The following is a 20,239-nucleotide window of genomic DNA, read 5'->3' as shown; positions in this document are numbered from 1 at the left end:
AGCCCCGTATCCTCACTTTGTCTGAAGAGCTCCTGAGAGGCCAGCTGTCCTGGAGAGAAGGCGACGTCTGTCACTCACAGAGACGATGACAGAGCTGCTGCCACCAAAGTACAAACCCCAAACCCAACTCCCAGCCGAGATGATGAGCGCTTCGGCACAGGACTGCAGCAGGAACTCCTTACCCCCCTTCTTACAAGCTCTGGAGGGTGAATGCGGGCTGCAGGCCAGCAGGCAGCGGGCACAAACTGGCACACGGGACGTTCCATCTGAGGACTGGGGAACACTATTTCACTGTGCGCGCGGCAGAGCGCCGGCACGGGCTGCCCACCGGGCTCTGCTCAATGCAGATCTTCAAATGCCGCCGGGACGTGGCGCAGGACTGCCTGCTCCGGGTGACCGTGATGGATCAGGGCTCGGACCACATAACCCAGAGGACCCCGCAGCTTCGCCAGCCCGGAGGCTCCACGAGGCGCCGCGCACCTCCCGGAGGCAACGCAAAGCGGCGGCCGCGGACAGCCGCGCTCCACACACGCACCTCCCAGCAGCCACCGCGCTCTCGGCGGGAGGCCGCGCCCGTTCCCAGCGTGACGTTTCCCTGACTACAACTCCCAGCTGCTCGCTGCGGCGCATGCGCGTCTGCGGCGCGCGTCCCTCCCCCGCCCCGCGGCCCAACTCCGAGTAGGAGGCGGCAAAATGGCGCTCACCAGGTGCGTCTCTCCCGCTTTGCTTCCCCCGGCCTCCCGCGCCGTCCCGGTTGCGGTGATGAGGCGCTGCCGGCGCTCGGGGAAGAAGCGCTGGGTGCGCGGCCTGGCGAGCGGCCTCTCCTGGATGCGGACCCGCGGCCGCTGAGCGGGCCGTGCCGCGGGGCGGTGAGGGCCGGGCCTGCGGGAGCTGCCTGCGCTGCCCGCTTTGTGCGGCCTAGAGCGGGACGGGGCCTCTGCACCGCTGCGTGCTTCGGGGGGGCCTCCGCGCGTTTCCTGAGGGAAAGGATTAGGGCGGGTGGGGTACCTGCTCTCTTTTCGGGTTTTCTTTTCCGTGAGCGAGGCTTTTGTTACGAGCTGCTGCCCCGGGAGCGCGGCTCCGCGGCCTGCCCAGCCGAACCGACCTGTGAGGTGAACGCTTCCTGGGTGTGTGGGGGAGGGCGGCGTGCCGTGCGCGAGCTGCGCCGTGCCGGGTTGGGACGTGGGAGTTTGGCTTTGTGACTTTGGCCCGGAGGTGTCTGATTGGGGAGAACTTCTCGCAGGTTTGTCTGCGGGAATTCACCTGGTTAAGAGTTATCTTTCTATGTGTCTTTTTTTTTGGTGGCTGTCTGTGGATGTGCAGTTTTTTGCCGGCTCCAACCCAGCTGTCCCAAGACCAGCTAGAGCTAGAAGAAAGAGCAAGGGCTCAGAGATCCAGGCAGACTGCTCTGGTCTCGTCGCGAAGGGAGCCTCCCCCGTACGGCTATCGGAAAGGATGGATACCACGGACATTAGAGGTAGGTGTTTAAACTCTCACCATGTTTGTGCATCTATGTTAACAGGGATGAAAGTGTGCTTTTTCAGAGTAGAGATAAACCATTAAGTTTCTTGAGATTCTCACAGAGAATTGTGCAGGTCTGCACGCAGAATTTCCATCCAGACTAATGCATTCTTTGTTTAGAGGAAGTTGATCCAATTCACACAGTTACTTTAAAAGTTTGGTGGTAGACAGCAAATTTTAGAGTTTGTTGTCTTCAGTGGTTGTCACGTGGTAACATGGAAATAGGTGTGGTCCTTACTATTTAAGGTCCGTGAATGTAGTGACCCTTTAAGAATGACACCCATACTGACCCTCTATCATTACTTGTTAAATACGTATCCACATTACAGGTGGAATAAGTGAACAGTTGCATAGCAGAGAAGAGAATGCTCCTCATGTGTACTATGTTCTTAGGGTAGCAACTGCTGTTGGGAGGGTAAGGGAGAGAAGCATGTTAGATGTGGGAGTGCTGGGTAAGGTGACTTAAAGCAGTAGTTCCACTGGTTCTCTAAAATGAAATATTTTTATAGAATTTCAGCATTTAATAAAGGACGTGGTATTAAAATGTATAGTTCAGTTTCCTCCTTACGCTGCTCATTACTAAAGCTACTGTTTGACTTCTTGTTCTAAATGTTGGGGGGGGGGACAAAACTTAAGTTAGTTCAATTTCCAGTGTCCCTGGGCTGCACATCTCAGGACTGCTAGAGACTTCCCTTTTCGACTCATAGACAAAAGCAAATTCTTAAAGAATAGTAATTGCTTGCAAAGTGTAGTCTTTATCTGGTTATCCAAGAATGCCATAATTGAAAAGCAGCATCTATTCTTAATAGATTTGGCCATGTAGAAAAATCTGAGGGATGGCTGAATTTTGTACCGGATTATACTTTAGCATTGATTCTGTAGTGAACTGTTGAATGTGGGGCATCCAGTGGAACACTTTAAACAACTGAAGTTGAATTTCAGTGGTCGCCTGAGGGTAGCGTGAGCATATGTTGCTGTGGAAAGAAGTGTTTTGCCCGCTTGTTCCAGTCTCAGCCCGTGCTGTCTGTTGCAGTGGTGTTAACTGTTTGGTCTCGTGGTGAATATGTGGGGGATCAATCTACCCAAGACAGCCATCCTTTCTCCTTGATCTGGTTTGCTGTCAAAATCAAAGCCATTGCAGCAGGGTGAAAGGAGACAATAGTGTTGCTTGGAGAAAATGCTTCCTCCAGAGAACTGCTTTGGAAACCATAGGCTGAACTTCGTTTAACCATTGTGTGCCAATTCTGTTTGCATCTTCAGCGTTACTGAGTCAGGATGGTCTGCTTCAAGACTTCTTTAATTTATTCTGCTCCTTAAATTGTTTTACAGCAAGAAGTTGAACAAGAGGAAAAGTAAACTGTTAAGATCACTAAGCTATTGGTTGCTTGTCCAGTTTTCAAGTCGCGTGTCAAAACAAGGAAATTGATAGCTTGGCATTCGTGCTGTTGTAAAGCTATGAGCTGCAGGTTTGAGAGTGTTGGAAAGCTTTGTCAATTTCTTCCCATAATTATGATAGGATAACTAAAATTACAAGAATAGCAATTTTATGATGTAAATCTCTAGTGGTTAATTTTAGCGTATTTCAGCAGTTGCTTTATTGCAGGAGATAAATTCTAGAAGTTCTAATTAATAACTTGCATGTGAATTAAATGCTTGATCATTTACTGCCTGTCATGCTGTAGCGCCTGCATGTCCTAGCTAGTGATAGAAGCAATTTCTCTGTGTAAGGAATAATTCTAGACAGTTTCCTGCAGGATGTCTTTGTATTTCCATTTTGCAGGTGTAAGCTCTAGTCAGCTGTTCTATTACGAGGTAGAACAGTAGTGCTGCTGGAGCATTTTAGCAGTGTTTCATTTTGTTAAAATCAATCCACTGCTTTGTTCAATTTCCCACCCATGCAGATGTTATGACCTGGTCTAGTACCGCATCTGGAGGATGGTGGCCCTGCCTGTGGGTTGGAACTTGATCCTTGGGGGCCCTTCCAACCTACCCATTATATGATTCTGTGGTTATACCACGTTTTTGTCTTTCACTCATTCTCTACCTTTTTTTTTTGTTATAGGATTTTGGAGATGGAGGTGCTTTTCCAGAGATTCACGTGGCTCAATATCCATTGGATATGGGCCGAAAGAAAAAAATGTCCAATGCTTTGGCTGTTCAGGTGGATGCAGAAGGAAAAATAAAATACGACGCAATTGCTCGACAAGGACAATCAAAGGACAAGGTAATACTTATTTCCAAAGTGTAGACTGTGACACATAGCTGGAGAAGTTACATGTTGCATATACTTGTAGTCTTTGGTTTGACGTTAGACAAATGAATTACCTCTTTTTTTTCTTTAAGAGCTGAAATGATGTCAGACAGATGTGAGCACTTAGACCAGGAGGATAGAAAGAGCAAGAATTTTGTTGCCACACGTGTGATCCTGTTTTGCAATTAAAAAGATGAGATAGAAATGATGAGAGTCTCTAAGGAAAACTTAATTGATGGCGTAACAGCTTTCATTAGAGGGCTTTCCCGTGAAGGCAAGAAATTGAAAGCAGGCCTGGCCACAGATAGCCTTATTTCAGTGTGGAAAGAAAAGGGGCTGAAAAGTCAGAAAACAGTTTAGCTTTCAGAATGCTGAAATGCATCTTGTGTTTTACTAATTTAGTACTTGAAACTCCTGCCTGCTTGTTTTATTCTTTTTTTTTTCTAAATAAGTTGCAGCATAATGTATTGCTGGTGTTTATATAGTAAAAATCTTTGTGTTAAGTTCAGTGATTTCACTGACTTCAATGGGATCCAACTTGCATTTCCCATCTGCAGTTGTCTTTCTAAAAACAAAGAGGTTGTATTTTGTCTTGTGCAATTCAAACTAGCGTTGATGAAGCAATTTGCTTGGGTCCTCCAAGTTCCTTTTGTGACGTATTTTATTTCTGCTTTTACAAATACAACAAAGTGGACTACATTAAAGCTTCAAGTTTTTTTTACTGGTGGCTGGAAATAAGGTGTGACCAAATGCTTGAGCCCCTTGCTATAGGGAGCATCTCCCGTAAGGAATAGGGCAGCTCAAATGAACAAAAACATGGTGATTATTGTAGTTGATAGATGTGCATAGTTGTTTTCCAGGTAATATTTCAGTTTCTCATCCTTAACTTAGATTGTCTTGAAAAGCTTATGGGTCTGTAATGTGCCTCTTAATGCTAATGAGCAAGGAGAGGAAGGTAGCTTAACAGAAAAACAGAAGGTGAGCACTGTCTCACAAACAAAATAGGGCAAGCATTCAAAGAACATCAGTGGAATTCTTTGATTGTAATGGGCTTTTGTTGTTTTAAATTGATCCTACAGTTGCTGAAGTTGCAGGGACTTAATGCCAATAGGATTTCATGTTTAACTAATTTTCAGCTGAGTGCTGAAAGTGTTACAAGTTGTATATCCTCATCTCATGCATCTTAACTTACTGCAGCACCTTTGGAGAAAGACAAAAGTTCCAATCAGTCAAACTGTACATCTTATGGATGGGGGGCAGTCTGAGAGAAAGCAGAAACTAAATACTGAGGGGACTTACACTGGGTTTTAATCAGACTTTATGTAGCATCTTGAAATATTTGTCAGGAGAAGGATGCTAAAATATTAATCACAGAGAATTTTGTGACATTGAATACTTGATAAATAGAAATGTTACTTATCCCAAAATGGAAAAGAAATAATTTGGAGAAGAAGAGTAGATGGGAAGTAACAGTCATACCTGTTTTAGGGGGAAAGCTTTAGGACAAATAAAAAGGGGGGGAAAAAAGTATAGTTAAACCCAAAATCCTTACAGCTTTGTCAGAGATACAGATTCACTTATAGGATCAGATTTAATTTTCATATAATAAGCTTGTTTAGGTTTGAATGTCAGCATCTAAATATATTTGAAAAAATATTAGAAATTATAATAAACTTCAGGGAGGAAAAAGACGACCAATCTGCTGCTGTGCCTTATTTGGTTCAGAATTAGGGAAATACTGTAAAGAACAGGTCTTCAGAGAAGTGTGTCTCCAGCACTGCTTTCATCTGCTAAAGAACGTCACATAAAAGCTTAGAAGAGCTTGATAAGTGCTATTGAAAAACTAGGAGAGTTGTAGTAAGTTTATCGTCATGCTGTTAACGTTTGTCATATCAGTTCCATGAAGTTCTGCACCAGCATTCATTAAATAACTCATCTGTTAGACTTGTATAAGGAAGCAGGCATGTTCTCATTTTGTGGCCATACTTATTAGTGTGGCAGAGCTGAGTAGCTTTTCCAAAAATGGGCTCTGGTAGCAGCTGGACTACAACTGGCTTTCCTGGCTTCTTTCCCTCTGCTCTTACTTCTGGAGCAGTTTAATTCTAACTGCACCCAGCTGGATGGAAATGCTGAGATTAAGGATGAGTTGCTGTGATTCAGGGAGGAGTAAAGTTGCAGGAAAATACCATATTTGAAACAGTTTCACTGCAAGTAGCAGAAGTGCCATTGCTTGATTTTGTTTTGCGAAAGACCTGATAAAGTATTAGTAAATATGTCATAGGGAACTGTTCTTCAGTGATCTGGGATAAGCTGAATAATGTGTTTTCTGTGTGGTAGAACTTTGGATAGTGCATATCAGTAGGATTACGTACTAACATTCTTATTATCCTGAGAGCAGCAGCTGTAATTCAAACATTTCTTCAGTCCTAATACTGAATTAAGTATCTAATACTTAGACTTAAGAGGAACAGATACTTAACAGACGACCAGGAACGAGAAGGATTTTCTGATGCTGTTCTGTGAGTTACTTGTTTGGTCTGAGTTAAGAAGCAAATTTTGCTTTTACGACAATTTATGGCTTGTTTGAGGTTGAATTTAGTATTCTGCCTTCTTGTAGAGGCAGCAGTTCCATCATCCAGCCCCTGCATGTAGGTGGCTTGTCAGCAGTTTGTACTGTTGCATGGGTTCATCTCTCTTGCATCTGTTCCTTTACATATTTAAAAAAATAGTTGCTTCAGAGAATTTTCCTTGAAAAATGCTGACATGATTGAGATTGCCTTCCCCAAACAGAAGGCTTGTCAGTCTGAAATTCTGCTAGATATGAAATGCTGGATAATGTTGATGAATCTGGATGTATGACCTTACATATCTGAGGATGAAGCTCCACACTTATCCAGAGGAAGCACCTTCAGCACTAGCTGTGTCGTTAGCTCTTGAGAGTTCTTCCAGTACTTCCTGTGCTCTTGTTGAAAGTCAGGCTAAAGTAGTGCTCGGAGCATTGATAATTGACATACACATTGCTGAGGCTGATACACCATCTCCTTACTGGGGGAGAAAAGGGACATAATTGCTTACTGTGTTTTTATTAGGTCAGTAAAGGAGCTGAACTATCAGTTCTGTGACCTTTTTTTTTTAATGGTCAGAATGGTTTTTCTGTGCAGGAAATGGATTTCATCTTTGTGGCCCAAGGCTGTGGCTTAGATGTTAATGGAGAAGAAAAGAGCGACAAATCTTATATACAGTTTACTCTCATTATTTGTGAATTCAGTTGAAGCATTCACAAGAGAGCACTTCGACGCTTGTAGGAACTCCTGTCACAGCAACAGGACAGGTTAAGAGGCTGTGAATTGAAGTAAAATAATCTCAGAAGTATTCATTGCTCATAATGTATTTGCCTTCTCGGCGCAGTTTGGTTTGAGAGCTTGTTGCTGTATTTCCCATAGTATGTTTGCTGGGCTTCCAACCACATAACTGTAATGGCTTCTAAAATGGTCTGTACCATTTGAGTATATATTGACTATACTATATGGAGAGGTCGTTCTTTGAAGAAGGCATTCGATCTGCCATCCTTAATAGTAGCTTCTTGACAACACGTGGGATTGATGAGAATTACACAGGGCTGCTCTGGATAGATAGAATAAAATGTATTGAGGAGAGATGTTCTGAGTGTTAAATTAAGAACTTGCTGTTAAGATGCTTGCCTCTGTACGTTGTCTTTTGGAACTCTGAATGTGACTGATGGCTAAATCCTCCCATGAGATACTTAGGTGAAGTTGTTCTGTTTCTCATGGCACGTGGCATGCAGATCTCTGGTTGCTGCCTGTGTACCAAAAATTGAGCGTTGAATTTGTAGCTAGAAGGCTGTTCTGCTTTTCAGGCCAATGCTTCCTTTTAAATTCCCTATGTGAAAATAGGGAATTAGCATATTAGAATAGCAAACTGTCCTGGATCAATAGGACTTCGGAATGTTAATGTTAAAGTAAGGTAATGCCTAGAAGAACAACACAGTGCCACATCTTTCATTTCTCTATCCATACCAGCTCAAAAAAGGACTCCGGTTAGAGCATGCAGTCATACCAGTTTTTCAGATTTTGATGGAGGCAAAAAACAAGTCTGGTGTTCTCAGGCAAATTTCATCAATGTTACTGATTTTATTTTATTTTTTTTCCACATTGCTCAGCTTTCCTTTTGCACACAATCTTGTATGGTTTAACTGGTTCGTGTAGCTCATTTGTGCCTCATTATGCGGTAGTTTTGAGAGAACCTCTTAGGCTTTTTTCTTTTGTCTTCGGGGGTAATCAGAGTTTGTGCAGCCTCCTCGGTTCTTCATGCAGCAAGACGTTTGGATTTAGGGTTACAAAGAGAAACACTGCTCTTCAGGTGTCCTTCATTTTGAGATGCTGCAATGCTGTTGTTACTAATCTAAAGGATTAAAATGTTAGCAGTGTTGGATGAGAAGCAGTAAATGGCTTTTGTGTGCCGAATTAACATAGAGGCGGAAGGTCAGCTTCCTAGTTAGACGTGCACTTATATATAAGCTTAAAATAATAGGTATACTGACTTAACTCTTTGAAGACTTTCTGTTATTGTAATGGATAAATGTGAAACATTAATGCAACACAATGGCGCTTTTTCCCTCTACTTATCTAATAATGTTCTTTCAACGTAATTCAAATTGGGCCTTCAAAGCCAGTGCCACCCAGCTGCATACTGTATGAAGACTGAAGTACCTGTGTAAGGGGAGGTGTGGAGGGTGTTTCTCAAATTTTCCAGGAACGTACGAATGAAATGAAAAGAATCTAAATGCTAAAAAGGGGCACATATGAAATTAAGTAAGCCTTGAAAACAGAAACATAAATGCAAATTTTCTGTCTGCTTTGGATCCTGAAAAAGGAAAAAATGTGGGGAAAGGAAGCAGAAGTTTGTGCCTAATCCCAGCTCTGAGAGTGATTTCCAGAACTGTATTCAGTTAGATTGGTTCTCTGTGATTCTTATCTGTAAATTGGGATGAAGAGCGTATCCTTGTGCTGTGGAAGTCACTGAAGAATGTGTAATTGTAAGGCATTTGTTCTAGTTTTGTATACAAGCTTTAATTAGTACCGAACCTTTAATCTAGGGCTGAAATATTGATTTTTAAATACTTCTATTTATTCCTGTTTTCCAGCACTAATAACATATGTTGTCTTTTAGATTATTTACAGCAAATACACGGATCTTGTGCCAAAAGAAGTCATGAATGTGGATGATCCTGAACTGCAAAGACCAGATGAGGAGACAATTAGAGAGGTGTTGTATGCACTGATGTGCCTAGTTTAACAGAAGTATATTGTATGTCTTGTGTGTTTCGATGAGATACAGACTGTGGTGTTTTCTTCTTCAGATAACAGAGAAGACGAGAGCAGCCTTGGAGAAATCGGTGTCCCAGAAAATTGCGGCCGCTATGCCAGTCCGAGCAGCAGACAAGCTGGCTCCTGCGCAGTACATACGGTGTGTAGTGCAGGTGCATGCCTAAGTTGTTGGATACAAAGTTAGGATATTCCCTGATATTCAAGTCTATCCTTCTGGAGGTACTACAAAGCTAGTTTGTGTGTTATGAATTAACCTGCTGAGGATAACTGAGTTTGAAGCGTGTTGAAGTATGCCTGAGTGTATCGTGAGTGGTGCTTCTAGTGGCTTACTGCTTTAGCAATAAAAACAGATTTGTCAGGGAGAACTGTAGATGATGTAGTCCTGGAAATAGATGCCTTACTTGGAGATTCCAGCTAAAACAAAGTTTGTTGCAAGATTCATCCTGTAAATAAAAAGTTCAGTTGAAAGAATTTGTAGTTACCAGGAAGCTAGTACTCTTGATAGCTTTGTGAATCCAGGCTTAAACAGGAGAATAGAGCCCTGGGGAGATGCATTCTATCTAGTGCAATTGATTACCTGCGTATAGACAAGTGTTCTTATGAGGTTACTTGGTCCTGGCATTTACGGTGGAAATGTCTTTAGCTGGTACGGATAAAGTTAAAATGCAGTTGGAGCAGTGAACTGAGGGGAAAACTGTGGTAGGAAGGAAATACCTGGCTGCCTGCAAGAAGCTGAAGCACTTCTTTGAATTCAGGTACACTCCGTCTCAGCAAGGTGTTGCCTTCAACTCTGGAGCTAAACAGAGAGTTATTCGGATGGTGGAAATGCAGAAAGACCCCATGGAACCTCCAAGATTCAAGTAGGTGTTCAGAATTTCTTCGTAGCAAATAAAAGATTCTGAAGTGTATTTCCATACAATGTTCTGATTGCGTTTGTTTTGTTAATTGTTCAGAATTAATAAGAAGATTCCACGCGGACCACCTTCTCCTCCAGCACCTGTGATGCACTCTCCTAGCAGAAAGGTACGAAATATCATAGCTGTCTTCTCACTTCTGGCTTCTAGGTGAAATCCCAGATTCTACATTGATCTAGTTCATTTCCGTGTACCTTTTCTTCTTTGTCCTCGTGATATTTTAAGTGATAAATTTAGTGCCTGGTGCAGCCTCTTATTTTATTTTTTTTCATTTGGACAGTTCTGAAGTTACCTCTTCTCCTCCATAATTCATCAAGGGTAGAGTAGATTTCCCATGCAGAGGTTTGCATTGCAGGAGTTGTCAGTGGCAAGGGTGAGTAGACTGAGGCTTTAGCCTTGGTGTACTCATTCTACTCTTAGAAAAACAATGGGGCACTTTTTGTATTGAGAGTGATTATATTCTCTCAGAAGTAAGTGTAGAGGTTCTTCAGTTTCCTACAACCTGAACTGCCATTTAATGTTCAAATGTTAACAACCTGACTGTAAGTTCTAACCTGTGTGATGAAAGTTTAGGAGTATAGTTAAATAGCTATACCGTACTTTCTTTTTCCTATGTTAGCAAAGATACTGTGCAGGAACATTTCATTGCTGCTAAGAACGGTTGTTGTTTTTCGGGTTTTTTTGGTGGCTTTTTGTTGCAGTGAGTGCCCCGAAGCTCATTAATGTCAATGGTACTACAATTGCATTTGATAAAGAAAGCAGTATTTCCTTTTGCTGTAAATCTAAAGATTACTTTGTTTTCTCACTTAAATCAGATGACTGTGAAAGAGCAACAAGAGTGGAAAATTCCTCCATGCATTTCAAACTGGAAAAATGCAAAGGTAATCAAGTTGTCTACCAGCAAGGTCTGATACTTGAAAGGTGATCTTATGACATGTTATTAATTTCTATACTGGTTTTAAACACCTAGAGTTAGATAAACTGGTTTCTTCCAGCACAGAGAATATGCAGTTGTACAGTGCAGTTTTTTTGTCTGTGGCACATTAGAGTTGTCAAAATGATAACAGTATAGAACTGGGAATACATGGCTGAGATTATATGCTTGAAAAGGAAAAAAATGGTATTAGTTAAAATCCCCATAATAGTGCTGTACATGGAGCCTAAAACCAAAGTCTCTGGAGCTGACACAGTAAAGTCATCTGAACTGAAAAAGGAAAGGGAAGTTCTTAGAGATCCAAGCATGTTACATTTCAGTACTACAGTCTGAATCTCCAGCAAGTTATCCTTCCTGCATTCTTATACTAATTAATTTTCATCATAGGCTAGCTTGGCTATTTCTTGAACAGGTATATCTTATACCTTTGGTTTTATCAGCGGGTAAGTCTATGTTCAGAGGGAAAGGAGAACTTAGAACGTGCTGTAATGACCAATCTAGTTCTTGAACTTAAGCTTTTATTGTGAGGCAGCCTCTTCACATGGAGAAAGGACAAGCTGCATGCACTGGTGTTATTTTTCCTACCCCAACACAGCTGTATCACTGGGACTGACACTAATTAGTAGATCAAATTTTAGGATACAGATGCTAAGACCAAAGCAAAAATTTTGTAGAGTTATCTAAAGAATCCTACAATATCTATAGATACGTGCAGATTTCAGCTTCTGAAGGCACAGCAGGCATCTAGTGTCTCTTGCTTTTGCTTGCAGCTTTGGCCCTTAGTTTTCCATTTTTGAGTCAGCTGATCTCTTAGTAGGGTTTGAAAACAGATCAGGGAAATCAAGTTTTAAATACAAATGGTAAAACTACTTAGAGAGTAGGAAAGCTGTCATCTGGAATTCTTAAAGCAGAAAGCGGAGCTTATTAATCAGAAATTCATTCTCATTCATACCTGGAGGCATAATGTGATCTAGATTTGGGGGTGGGGATGGAATTGGAGGGAAGCTTAGTGTTGCCTGCTGTGAATTTGGAGTACATCTAAAGAAGGCCCATGGAGGTAAGTTAATGATTGGCTGAGTTCTGTGATAGTGTATTTTTTTGTTGTTTTCTTACCCAATAAATCTAATCAAGATTGCTATTAAAAACCTTGCTAACTGCTGTAACTGCCTGTCTCCCCTTTAGGGTTACACCATCCCATTAGATAAGCGTCTGGCTGCAGATGGAAGAGGACTGCAGACTGTTCACATTAATGAAAACTTTGCCAAGCTTGCTGAGGCTCTCTATATAGCTGACAGAAAGGTCAGGTGGTTGTTTAAACTGTTCTGTTTCATGTGGTTTTTACCTTTATGATGTGTTTAATGCCTTGGGAAAATCAGCTGGGAGAGAGCTATAGCTTTTTGGTCTGTACTGCTTCGAGGCTACCGTAACGTTTTTATCCCCAGTATGTTTGAATCAGTGGCTCAGTGTGAATTAAATTATTGGAGGTCATGTCTGTTGTTCCTCAGCTTGAACTGTGGTATTTTTCTGGTTTTGAACTTTAGCTATAGGACTCAGTTCTTCCCCCGTTTACCATCTAAGTCCAGGACAGAAGATGTGCTGCATCCCAAGTGCTAACAGGGGTCTTATGTGTGCAGGCTCGTGAGGCTGTGGAGATGCGTGCTCAGGTGGAAAGGAAAATGGCTCAGAAAGAAAAAGAGAAACATGAGGAAAAGCTCCGAGAAATGGCCCAGAAAGCACGAGAAAGAAGAGCAGGGATCAAAACCCATGTTGAAAAAGGTACGTTTCTTCGTTACTGAGATACTGTGGGGTTGTTTGGTTTTTTACACTCTCTGAAGTGTAGGTATACAGAAATAACCTGAGAAATTAAAATACCCAATGTTAACTATAAATGTAACATCTGGTTTTTACATCTTCTCTTGAACAGCCAATGTGTTTGCTTAATTTGTGGGGATCTGAATTTCAGCCTCGGGTTTAAGGAGATTGTTGAGAAATTGATCGCTGTGACTGGATCAGTACAAAGTAATGGCTTTCATATACTGTTCTAATCTGATTTCTTTCTCAGAATAGGCTTGTTTTGACTTTGTCTATGAGAACTAAATGATCTTTAAGTTTTCAAATATGGTAAACGCAGTATTCTGTCTCTGATGTTGTTATAATTGGTCTTAAGGAGAGGTAGCTTTGGCTACGAGGCTCAGAATCGAATAACCTAACAAAATCATAGCCATTGTGTTGTCTTATGTCTTGATTGAAGTGACATTTCAGAGAACAGGGTGCTGAACTTACAAAGCAGTTCTCTTAATGTCACTTAAAGGTGGAGAATATGGTCATATACTGCAGCTGGGATGGACTGATCTGTTTCCAACAGTACAGGCTAAGAACTAGCAGGCTGCAGAGCAGCTCTGTTGAGAAGCACCTCTGGGAGTTCTAGCAGACAATATGCTGAAGAAAAGCTATAGCAACATGCCCTGGCAGCGGTATTCCTAGGGGCATACTAAGCTGCATCAGCAGGAGCACAGCCAGAAGGACAAGGGAAATAGTTGTTTTTCTTTACTGGTCATCTGCTAGACTGCTTCTGGAATAGTGTCCACTTAAGGGACTCAGTTCAAGGCAAACATTGATGAACAGGAACGAGTTCAGTGGAGGGTCACCAAAATGGCCAGGTGGCTGGAGCATCTGCGTGGTGAGATGCTGAGAGAATGAAGCATGTCCTGCCTGCAGGAGAGAGAGTTTAGTGGTAACCTAATGTCAGCCTTCCTATGGAGAGATCAACAGCCATGCTGAGGAAGAACGAGATAGTGGCTAAAATTTGAAGTGGGTACTTCCAACAGTGTACAAGGAGAAACAAATTTCATCACGAGGACAAAACACAGTGGAACAGGTTGTCCAGGCAGGTTGAATGTCTATCCATGGAGGATTTCCTGACCTGAAGGGGAAAGCTCAGAGCAACGTGGTTTGATTTCAGCATTGATCTTGCTTGGAGCAGGAGATCAAAATGGACATTCCATTCCAGCACAAGCAACTTAGTGATACTGAGTCACAGAACATTCTTCAAGGTGCTTAGAAGATGCCTGCGTTTGAATGGCATTTTTATACCAACACGTAACACAAAAAAGGGTATGATGCAATCATCTGCAGGTGTTTAGGATATTGATTTGTACATGGACAAGAATTCTGAGCTCTTGAGAGTTCAGAAAACATAGTTGTTGCGTATGTCTGCTGTAGCCCTCTTGTGAAGGAGTTTAATTGCTTGAGGCATGAGAAAGTTACTGTTCTCCTTGTGTCCAATTTGTTTAAAAAGTAACATATGGTGCTAAGGATCACTTCTCTTTTGGAAATGAATATTGAATTGAATCGCTGTGCCAATGCCTGTGCTGTACTTAATTCAGACTTCAGTAGCTGTCTGTAATAAGCAATCTTGCATGTGTTCAGAGGATGGAGAAGCTAGAGAAAGAGATGAAATAAGACATGACCGGCGCAAAGAGAGGCAGCATGACAGAAATCTCTCCAGAGCAGCTCCTGATAAAAGGTGAGTCACAAACAAAGAAGCTGCTTCATTACTGTACTAGTACAGCATTCCCCACTATAGAAGCTATTACATACAGCTTTCTTCACTTCCTTGACATCGGTGCCTGAATTTTACCTTGTGGAGATGCTCGCTGGTATGAAATGGTATTACTGAGTTAGAGTATGGTAGTGTTCCTGTGAGATAAGGGTTTAAAGCTCTGTTAACTTTGCTGACTATATGCAGGAAATAGTTGGATTGCAGTCATAATACTTAATGAAAGTATAATAAGTATTTTAAGTTGAAAGGAAGCGTGGAGCTAACCTGTGGTAAGTTTTAGTCATTAATATAGCACTTGTTTGTAGAATCCATGTCTTTGGAAAGTTAAGCTTAGACTGTCTGCAGTCAGACATGACTGACTGAAGAAATTTTGAATTTTCCGGATGAGAGAAGGTGTTTCAGCTATTTATTTGTTGTTGTTTTTGTTGTTTTGGGTGGGGTTTTTTGTGTTCTTTTAGGGGCAGGAAAGGGTGGGTGGGTTGGTTGGTTGGTTAGCAGATCCTCGGCGTATTCAGACTTTATTACTATGTTCCCAGCAAAGAGGCTGGTACCTGTATCTTCAGTGAGACTGAAATACCATCAGTAGATTTTTCTTGAAACTGTTTCTTGAAATTTAAAGTGAGTTTAGATTTATGAATGTAAGCTGAAGTAACTTGTTTGCCCGAGCCGTTGGGATTTCTTGAGGACAAATGGTTTCTGGAGGCTTAAAATCTCTAATATCTTAAAATTAGATTGCCCAGCCTTTCAAGAATATAATTACACTGGCTTGTGCAAAAAAAAAAAAAATAATAAATGACATTTTAGGCCGAATCAGCTTGATATAAATTGCAGATAGTGGAAAGTAAATTTAAATGTCAAGCTTAGCCTGAACATAAGTTTCCCAGATGTTTCCTTTGCCAGGAGACAAATTTTAAATGTTACCTAGTGAGAAACAGTACCAGTTAAAATCTGGTATGTGGGGCAAATGGTTAGCAACTAATAGAGAATCAGGTCGCAACTGAGCATATAGGGGAAAAAAAGGTTTATCTGACTTAATAAAACTCAGAATTTTTATTTCAGGTCAAAGCTGCAGAGAAATGAAAACAGAGATATCAGTGAAGTTATCGCGCTCGGTGTACCCAACCCCAGGCCATCTAATGAGGTCCAGTATGACCAGAGGCTGTTCAACCAGAGCAAGGTAAAAATACCTTGTCACAGTTGTGTAGTGTTCTGTGAGAACAAGCAAACGTGTTCCAGTGGGCACAGCTAGAGTCCAAAGAGGACCTTGTTTTAATGGATGGTGTGGATGAGCTCTGAGAAATCTCTACCTAATGGGTAGCAAACTGCTAATCTCCCTAATCCGTAGCTGATGCAACAATCATTGGGATATTCCGAATGTATAGCTGGTTTAAAGTGGATTGGGTCTGTGGGGAGAAAAGTAGGAGAAGAAAGCTATTTTGCCTTCAAGCTGCAGTAACTTCACCGTCTTTTGTGTAAATGTACTGATTGAATAAGGAAAACATGCTCTGAAAGAGAAGCAAGTAAATACTTGCCATTCTCATTACTATTTATATTAAAAAACCTTCTGAATATACAAGTAGTTAACAGAACTGTTTGTCCTTACTACTGAGAGATTGAAAAGAGAGATTAGGCTTTTAAAAGTCCCAAGATAGTCCTGCAGTGTATCAGTCATTCTTTTTCATGCCTGTAACAAAAGACTTGTAGGCAGAAAGGAAAGCTGACAAATCAAAACTGAACAAGCAGGCATCTCTCCTACTTCCACAGCTTACATAAATTTGTGTGTGATTTAGCTGAGTCAGCTTAAATCACATTTGCCAGAAACTCTGATTAATGTGCATTTCTGTATGGTTGCACTTGGCTGTTGTAGGCAGCTGTACTTGCAGGGCAGGCTGAAACAATGGATTACTCTTACGTATGAATGGCCTGTAGTCCTTCCTGCTGCTTTCTGGCAGTAGAAGTGGTCCTGATTGAGGCTTGTAAACATGGTGTAATCTCAGACCCAAAACTACTCATAGCATACAAAGAGCTTAAACTTGATAGAAATAGTAGTAAATCGTATCATAGCATGTCTTTATATCTGTGTGACAGGTATAAATGTAACGTTAAAATGAATTAGCTGAAGTTTGGCACTCATTTGTATTATACAGCTGTACATCTTTCTCCTTCACAGGGTATGGACAGTGGCTTTGCTGGAGGAGAGGATGAGATTTATAATGTTTATGACCAACCTTGGAGAAGTGGCAAAGATATGGCTCAAAACATCTACAGACCAAGTAAAAATGTTGATAAGGATATGTATGGTGATGATCTGGAGGCTCGAATAAAGACCAACAGGTAAGAAACTAAAAACAGAATACTCTTAATTAGTGTTCTGAAGTCCCAAACACCTGAGTATAATGCCTTCTCCCACAGGTTTGTTCCTGACAAAGAATTTTCCAACTCTGATCGTAACACCAGAGGAAGAGGCAGAGATGGACCGGTTCAGTTTGAGGAGGATCCTTTTGGCTTGGACAAGTTTCTGGAAGAAGCTAAGCAACATGGTGGTTCTAAACGGCCATCTGATAGCAGCCGCCCTAAAGAACATGAGCATGAGAGCAAAAAGAGGAGGAAGGAGTGAGTGCCTCTGTACCTCGAGTAGCAAAGAAATGGACTACAAGCTTGGACTTCATTTAAAAAAAAAAAAAGGAGTTTTTAATATCAGAGAGGTATATAGGGTGATGTCATGTAAAGAAGCAGTTCAGAACTCTTGTGCTGTGTGGAGATGCATATCCACACACTAGTTCCTCTATGAAGGACAGCTACCTATGAAGAGTGGAAGAAAGGAGACCACTTGGAAATATTTGCCAGGGGAACTGTTCTACAGCACGTACTCTGACTTTGCTAATTCCCTGTTGCCCAGCATCTCAGGGTAAGAATGTAGCCCCTTCCCACCGCCGCAGTTTTATTAAGTAGCTGAAGCGTTTATTTCATTTGTTACGAGCTCTCCCACTGTAAATAATTACTGTCTCATGCTGTAATAGATGCTTGAGAGCTTCTACCCGTGTTTCTGTGTCGTTCCATAGTTTATTTGAACAAGGAAGGGAAGCAGCTGGATTCTGTTTTAAATCCAATACTCACAGTTTCTCCATAATCTTTATTTCAGTTTCTTTACATTTAGTGAAATAAAGCCTCTTTCCACAGTTCATTCACGTTGATTCTCTCTGTGGTTGAAGTATTTTCTACCTTGCTGCGGTCTGAGAGAGAGCTGAAAACAATGGAAATTGTGCACGTTAGGCAAGAAGCTTTGACTTCTTTTTATTTCTGATTTTTCTGAAACATTTGTATGGAACGTAGACGTTAATGTGTGAGAGCAACAGTGACAGCTGCTGACTCCTGGAAGGAATGTCAAATAGAATTTACTGATAAGACTGTGGTCATGCAAAACACATTGTAGAAGCTTTGAATTTCAAGTGGAATTAGCAGAAATGCTCATAGTTTGCTTTTAGAGAGGCTTGCCTTTTTATTTAAAAAACAACAACTGCCTTCTGTTTCACTAAAAAGAAGCATATTCACTCTTGTACCTCTTGTTAACAGTCTTTGGCTTCACTGGCAGGTAAGTGAATATGGGTATCTTGCAACTTCAAGAATAAAATGCAGCAGTTCCCAAGAAATTGAGGAACTCGCACAAAAGACTCATCCATGGTAGTCACAGTACTTATTTTGGTAATTGCCTACGGATAGCGTCCTTTGTTATTTTCAACTCAATTTACCTAGTATTAGCCTATTGCCTGGCATATTGCATCTTAAAGAGTGAATTCAGGAAATTGCTACTGAAGTTTTGCTTCTCTTCTGCACTATTGACTCTCAGGTCAGCTGTAAGGCACCGTGAGGTAACCACAACAAACAAAGGCTTCTGTAGTATGAACCATTTAAACAAAATGCTTTACCATAATCAACATATTGCAATGACCCCCTGCAGTCTCTTGCAGATTGGCTGTACTCTTAACATTGCTTGTCAGAACAATATGACCAAATTCATACTGAGTATTTGAAGTCATTAACTGATAATGCCTGCTCCAGCAGCCCGCTGGCTGCTCTTTAGCTAGGTCAGCTAAAGCACATGCAAGTCTACAATAAAATCCCCTTAATAATTCACCTTATTTAGAGACTATACCAGAGGTAAGCTTCCAGCTGTCACTGCACTGTCACTTGTTTTTGCTGGCTTAAAGCTTAACTTTGTATTCTGACATATTCTCCCTTCTCCCTGGAATGCAAATTTGATGTTGGAGTCTGCCTGCAGAAAGCTTTATTACAGATAGGTAAAGAAAGGGCTGTACAGCAGTTCCTGAACCACATCTGTGTTGCTTTAGTATAGCACAATGGAAGATCTGGATGTATGGACATGATTATTACAGTTATCAACCCTCAGTAGTCACGCTGAGATGGTGGAATAAATAACTATAAATAAAATTAGGAACACTGTAAGTATACTGAAGTGACAAAATGCTTCATCTCACTTGAATAAGTGTGGCATTATAGAAGTTACAGTGTTACCTTGGCACCTTCCAGGATGTGGGAGTCCTTCTGAAGCACATTCTGAACCTCTTCTGGAGATGAGAATTTAATCCAGCAGTAACGTTTGTGAAAGCCTGTGTCTTTGTCCTTTAAGTTAAAAGGAAGAAGTCGGTTACTGTAGGAAGTATTTACACAGGCTGTTAAACTTTCTATCTACGTCCAATTTAAGGATTGAGAAATAATGAGAGAAATCAGTACAATTGTTTCAGAAGTCTGCTTCGTACTTCAGAATGTGCATTTCCAGTGACAGCTGCGAGGGTGCTGTGAATCCTCTCAGGTTGAGTCCAGCAATGAGAGTTAGACTCTTACATTTTTAAGTTATATTGGAAGACCGGACTAATGCAGGGCTGGCAGCCTCAAATTGTGGTTACCTACTATTAAGTCAGTCACAACAGAAGTGTCATTTAAATGGCTGCCTGATTGAGTTGCCAGGCTGAAGGGACAGCCCCCAATAAAGGGGGAAGGGTGAGGTCTGCTCCCCCACCTGCCCGTTAGGCCGAGCTGTGCATCAGAGCCCTGCAGGCAGTTCCTTTAAGGCAGCGGTAACGCAGCGCAACAATCGGGTCTCTTTGTCCATCTGCACGACTGTGGTGCTCAGCGCAGCTTACTGAACCCGCAGCCCTGCCTGAGCTCCAGCACGGATGGCATTTCTTCTTAAGAGTGCCCACTCTGACGCTACGTTTTAATTCTATGAGAAAAACAACGTTGACCGTTTAACGCCTGCCAGGTTAAGCCGCAACAACGCGGCTTTCAAAGCCGGAGGCAAACGTTACCCGTGAGGGGCCCGGGGCGGCACGGGAGAACCGGCGCTCGAGGAGGGCAGAGCCGGGGGGCTGCGGGGATACTCACGAAGGGCAACTGGCACCTCTGCACCGACCCGAACTGGGAGAAGTACTCCTTCAGCTCCTCTGCGGGAGAAACGCACGCCTGGTTACGCGGCCCGGAGCTTCAACCCCCGCCTCCGGGCCCTGCGCCATGGGGGACGGAGCCGCAGCAGCCCCGAGAGCTGGTGGGGAGGGAGAGAGGGAGACGGCGCGCACTCACTGCTCGACACCGTCCACGGAACCTCGGCCACGAAGATGTCGAAGATCCGCCGGGACCGCCGCACAGCCGCACGCGCCGCCGCCATCTTGTCAACCGCACCGCTCCTCCGCC

The 20,239-nt window shown here is 42.2% G+C and overlaps 3 protein-coding genes across 14 annotated transcripts in view; 1 reads left to right on the top strand and 2 right to left on the bottom strand.

Annotated features, from left to right (window-relative positions):
* Nucleotides 1-1,114, bottom strand: part of ADCK1 (aarF domain containing kinase 1) — an 83,066-nt gene extending 81,952 nt beyond the window's left edge. For 6 of the 11 annotated variants that reach the window (XM_015287404.4, XM_046941777.1, XM_046941780.1 and 3 more), the window contains exon 1: nucleotides 1,009-1,114. The gene's annotated coding sequence lies outside the window, so the exon portion shown is untranslated. Of the gene's footprint in view, nucleotides 1-16 lie in introns of all 11 variants that reach the window. The other 5 variants (XM_015287400.4, XM_040701005.2, XM_015287399.4 and 2 more) reach the window with 2 other exon arrangements.
* SNW1 (SNW domain containing 1) lies at nucleotides 654-17,714 on the top strand. The gene is made up of 14 exons (XM_421294.8): nucleotides 654-707; nucleotides 1,324-1,477; nucleotides 3,584-3,745; nucleotides 8,963-9,058; nucleotides 9,153-9,259; nucleotides 9,876-9,980; nucleotides 10,074-10,143; nucleotides 10,850-10,915; nucleotides 12,151-12,267; nucleotides 12,603-12,744; nucleotides 14,398-14,494; nucleotides 15,590-15,707; nucleotides 16,701-16,864; nucleotides 16,943-17,714. The coding sequence occupies exons 1-14, from the start codon at nucleotides 694-696 to the stop codon at nucleotides 17,145-17,147; spliced, it is 1,617 nt and encodes a 538-aa protein (XP_421294.1). The 5' UTR covers nucleotides 654-693; the 3' UTR covers nucleotides 17,148-17,714.
* Nucleotides 17,644-20,228, bottom strand: SLIRP (SRA stem-loop interacting RNA binding protein). 2 transcript variants are annotated; one of them, XM_040701890.2, is made up of 4 exons: nucleotides 20,129-20,228; nucleotides 19,934-19,992; nucleotides 19,064-19,171; nucleotides 17,644-17,902 (listed from the first exon to the last, which is right to left on the bottom strand). In XM_040701890.2, the coding sequence occupies exons 1-4, from the start codon at nucleotides 20,211-20,213 to the stop codon at nucleotides 17,867-17,869; spliced, it is 288 nt and encodes a 95-aa protein (XP_040557824.1). In that variant the 5' UTR covers nucleotides 20,214-20,228; the 3' UTR covers nucleotides 17,644-17,866. The 2 variants fall into 2 exon arrangements, with proteins under 2 accessions (XP_040557824.1, XP_001235249.1); XM_001235248.7 differs by having other exon boundaries at nucleotides 17,644-17,774.
* Between the last annotated feature and the right edge of the window lie 11 nt (nucleotides 20,229-20,239).

This window comes from Gallus gallus, chromosome 5 (assembly GCF_016699485.2).
Source record: "Gallus gallus isolate bGalGal1 chromosome 5, bGalGal1.mat.broiler.GRCg7b, whole genome shotgun sequence".
NCBI classification, from domain to species: domain Eukaryota; kingdom Metazoa; phylum Chordata; class Aves; order Galliformes; family Phasianidae; genus Gallus; species Gallus gallus.
The sequence above is the reverse complement of the archived record's forward strand: the minus strand, read 5'-3'. Positions and strand labels throughout refer to the sequence as shown.

Bases quoted from the DNA above. Each gene is read 5' to 3' on its own strand.
- SNW1 (XM_421294.8), top strand. The intron at 10,144-10,849 runs GTACGAAATATC...CACTTAAATCAG, and splicing joins TGCACTCTCCTAGCAGAAAG to ATGACTGTGAAAGAGCAACA. The intron at 12,745-14,397 runs GTACGTTTCTTC...GCATGTGTTCAG, and splicing joins CAAAACCCATGTTGAAAAAG to AGGATGGAGAAGCTAGAGAA.
- SLIRP (XM_001235248.7), bottom strand. From the start codon at position 20,213: ATGGCGGCGGCGCGTGCGGCTGTGCGGCGGTCCCGGCGGATCTTCGAC. The intron at 19,172-19,933 runs GTGAGTATCCCC...TTTAACTTAAAG, and splicing joins AGAGGTGCCAGTTGCCCTTC to GACAAAGACACAGGCTTTCA. The intron at 17,775-19,063 runs GTAACACTGTAA...CATTGTTTTCAG, and splicing joins ACATCCTGGAAGGTGCCAAG to CTCTCTCTCAGACCGCAGCA.